Genomic DNA, 3,614 nt, shown 5'->3' with positions numbered 1-3,614 from the left:
TTAAGTATGGAAAATCAACTCATTGACTGACAGCTCAATTAATCTATGCGTTCATTGGTTTTCTTTAAGCAGCCCCAAAAAGTTTGTCTTTTTTCCCTGTATAACCCAGCGCAGACGAGGATCCCCCTGAGCCAAGCAGGACGGGGGTAAGTGCAGTCGAGATCCCTTCAGCGAGGGGCTCCCCTGCCCCGAGGGGGTCCTCTGTGCCCGGCTGCCCCCCTCTACCGCCCCGCAGGGGTGTCTCCACCACGGGTGGCCAACCTCAGCCCCTCGCCATGGCAGAGGAGGGCCGTAGCGAGGGACAGACAGCCAGGCTCGGAGGGTGACACAGCTCCCCCAGGAGCCATGCAGCAAGGCAGGAAAGATCAACCGAGCAGCAAACAGCTTCTCAGGTCCGGCTCTGAGTGTTCAGAAACACCTCTGCTCACATCGTAGCTACTGAAACAATTTCCTCGGGGGTAAAACCTGCCATAAACTGAGGCGCTTGTTGGAGAGGAGACGTTTGACATCATATCGCATTAGCGCAGCTGCACACAACACACAGAGCAGGGCTGCCAGCCCCCTTCCGAGATCCCGTAACCACAGAAACACGAAGCATAATGCAGAAGACGGGATGCTCGGCTCCAGACTTCCCTTGGCTCATGCAAAGCCCGTGTGCAGTGTTTGACAGCAGGTTTTTCTCCAGCCCCCTGAACAAATGGGACAGGAGCAGTGATTTGCTGGCAGCACCCCTGCCAGCCTTTGTTACGCTGGCTGGGGAAGGGACTCTATTAAATAAACATGTGCAGAGACCCGAAAAATAGCAGCAGCATTATTTAAGCAGCCTGTGGTTGAGCACTGAGACACACAAGCACTTACACCGCAGCTAGAAAGAATGAATCCTTCCCCTCCTCCTCTCCTGTACCCTGTTCTCTCCAGCCCCTGGTCTCATGCCCCTTCTCCTCCCCTCCTGCCATGTCATCTCTCTCCCATCCCGCTTCTCTCCTTCGTCCCTTAACTTTGGTGGCATTTCCTTTTAGAGCTGGGACAGCCCTCGCAAGGACGCCCCGGTGAGGAGGGGACTGCCAAAGGGGTTCTCGGCATGCTCTGAGCATCTGTCCTCTCCCTCCAGGTGCAGGGAGGTCTGCGGGGGAGCAGGGTCGGTGCTCCTGCAAGGGCTCTGCCACACCGTCCCTGAGCGATGGTCTAGGAAACACCGGGACCATGAAGGGCTTAGGAGATAACAGAAGCCGCCACCTCTCCGATAACCTGGACTCCCCTCAAGACTCTCTTTATGCCCCCCAGGACAGGAACCCATATCTTCTCAGCCCCACCGATTCCTTCACCATGGATCCCCGATTCCCAGCCCAGAATACCCTCCATGGCGACTGTCTCCTTCCACTCAACAACCAGATCTCCAACAGCAGCACTTTCCCCCGCATCCATTACAACTCCCACTTTGAGGTCCCAGACGACAACCCTTTTCCGAGCCATGCCCAAGCCACTAAAATCAACCGCCTGCCTGCAAACCTCCTTGACCAGTTTGAGAAGCAGCTGCCCATCCACAGAGATGGCTTCAGCACCCTCCAGTTTCAGAGGAGCGATGCAAAGCACCGGAGCGAGAGCCCTGGGCGCATCCGGCACCTTGTCCACTCTGTCCAGAAGCTATTCGCCAAGTCCCAGTCTCTGGAGGGCCCCACCAAAGGCAACGTGAATGGCAAGAAGGGGGCGGATGACCCCAAGCAAAACCGGAGGAGCAAGAGCAAAGACAGAGCGAAGACCTCTGAGCCCAAGCGCAGGACCAGATCCAACATATCAGGCTGGTGGAGCTCAGATGACAACTTAGACAGCGATACCTGCAGCTACCGCAACCCAATGGGCCTCATGACACTGGGCCGGCAGCCGGACCACAGCCAGCCGAAGTATTTCATGCACGCTTACAATACCATCAGCGAGCACATGCTGAAATCCTCCAAGAGCAATAACGACCTCAAGGTCACCCCTTGCACCAATATCCCTATCAACAATGACTCCAACTACATTAAGAGGGGCTCCTGGTCCACGCTGACACTTAGCCATGCCCGGGAAGTGTGCCAGAAAGCCTCCGCCACCATTGACAAAGCCTTGCTGAAATCCAAGTCCTGCCATCAAGACTTGGCCTACCACTACCTGCAGGTGGGTGCAGCGGGGGGGTCATGGCTTGCTCCGGGCAGGGAGAGCGCAGGAAGACAGGGGACACCCTCTCGGTAGGCGCCCTATTGCCCGGTAGACCTTATCAAACAGCTCCAGATGGTTCAGCTGCCACCTCAAGTCCCATTGCCAGGAGGGGGCTGGGGGCGGGTGGTGGTGTTGAAATTCACCAACGCCCTGGGGACAGACCGCCACACCTCCTGCAGGGACACTGGTGCTGATGGGGTCCAACTCCCCCACCTGCAGCACTGCCCCAGGACCCCCCAGCCCCTGTGCTGGACCATGGCAGTGTGGGGAGCAGGTGATGTGCCCACACCGCAGCCTTGGCACCCTCTGCTGCGATCCCCGCCCCAGCACGGCCCCACTGCCCACCCAGACCCTGCAGACCCTGTGCTGGGGTGGACTCTTGGGCAACTGGGCACGTGTCTGCCCCACTCAGTATCCCGGCAGCTGGGCATGCCGAGAGGCCGCGGCTCATAACCCACCTGCACTCAGTTCCCCGGCCCCCGGCCAAGCACCACCGCCATCCCACAGTCTGAAGGTCACCAGTGATAACTAATGCTTAACCCCTTATATCCACGCATCGCAAGGATGTGCCGGCGTGTCCAGTAAGCCCCGCTCTACAGAGCTTCCCCGGAGCGCTGGTAGGACCTGCAGCTCTGCGGGGCATGGCTGCCTTTGCTGCTCGCCCGCACGCGGGGCAGGGCCGTGGGGCCTGGAGGGCAGTGCCAGCCGCCCCGCTTGCATGGCAGAAGCCTGCATGGCTAATGCTGGTTTGAACTCCCCCACCACCCCATCACCAAGAGCGCCAGGTCATTGTGGCGGTTTCAAAAAGCGGCGCTTGAAGAACATGAACCTGGTTGTGCCCTAGAGAGAGGAATGAAGATAAATAAGCCAGGCCTGGACGGGGGGGGGGAGGAGGGGACTAGTCTATGTATATAAATCTCCAGCCTCCTTTTTAATGCAAAGATGTGACGGGCTCCCCTGGCTGTGGCCAGCGGGTTTTAATGAGCAATGAATTATTGAAGCCCACTCTGCTTCCCATACCTTGCTGGCCACGGCTGCAAATCAAATTTCAGAGGGACTTATTGCATCAGGAACGCCATCCGAAAAAACTGTTCTCGGCCTGGTTTCTTTTTCTTTGCCCCCCTCCTTTCAGTTAAGCCTTAAGAGGTTAAAGAGTTGCAGCCAAACCATCCGCGGGCACTGTTCCCCCTCCGGGTGCGGGGGCAGAGCCCAGCGCAGGCAGCCCCCGGGCACCAGGTGCCACCCCAACAACCCCTCGCCTCCCAGGGTTTGGCCACAGCCGGGGGTACGAGTCTGCCCTGCTCGTTATTCCCCACCATGTAATGAGCCTCCGTTTCTCGACAGCCTGACGGAGGGCTGTGGGCACAGCTGGGTGGCGTGACCCCAGCCAGCAGCTCGGCAGGCCCACCGCCTGGGTG

The 3,614-nt window shown here is 58.6% G+C and overlaps 1 protein-coding gene across 1 annotated transcript in view; it reads left to right on the top strand.

Moving 5' to 3' along the window:
- The first annotated feature begins 1,203 nt into the window (after positions 1–1,203).
- Positions 1,204–3,614, top strand: part of LOC104287622 (disks large-associated protein 4-like) — a 17,028-nt gene continuing 14,617 nt past the window's right edge. Inside the window, exon 1 of the mRNA XM_009886346.1 lies at positions 1,204–2,154. Within this exon, the coding sequence (XP_009884648.1) occupies positions 1,204–2,154 (951 nt within the window). The remainder of the gene's footprint in view (positions 2,155–3,614) is intronic.

The sequence above is a fragment of the Charadrius vociferus genome, unplaced genomic scaffold (assembly GCF_000708025.1).
Source record: "Charadrius vociferus isolate BGI_N301 unplaced genomic scaffold, ASM70802v2 scaffold225, whole genome shotgun sequence".
Classification (NCBI taxonomy): domain Eukaryota; kingdom Metazoa; phylum Chordata; class Aves; order Charadriiformes; family Charadriidae; genus Charadrius; species Charadrius vociferus.
This window is presented reverse-complemented; position numbering and strand designations above follow the sequence as displayed.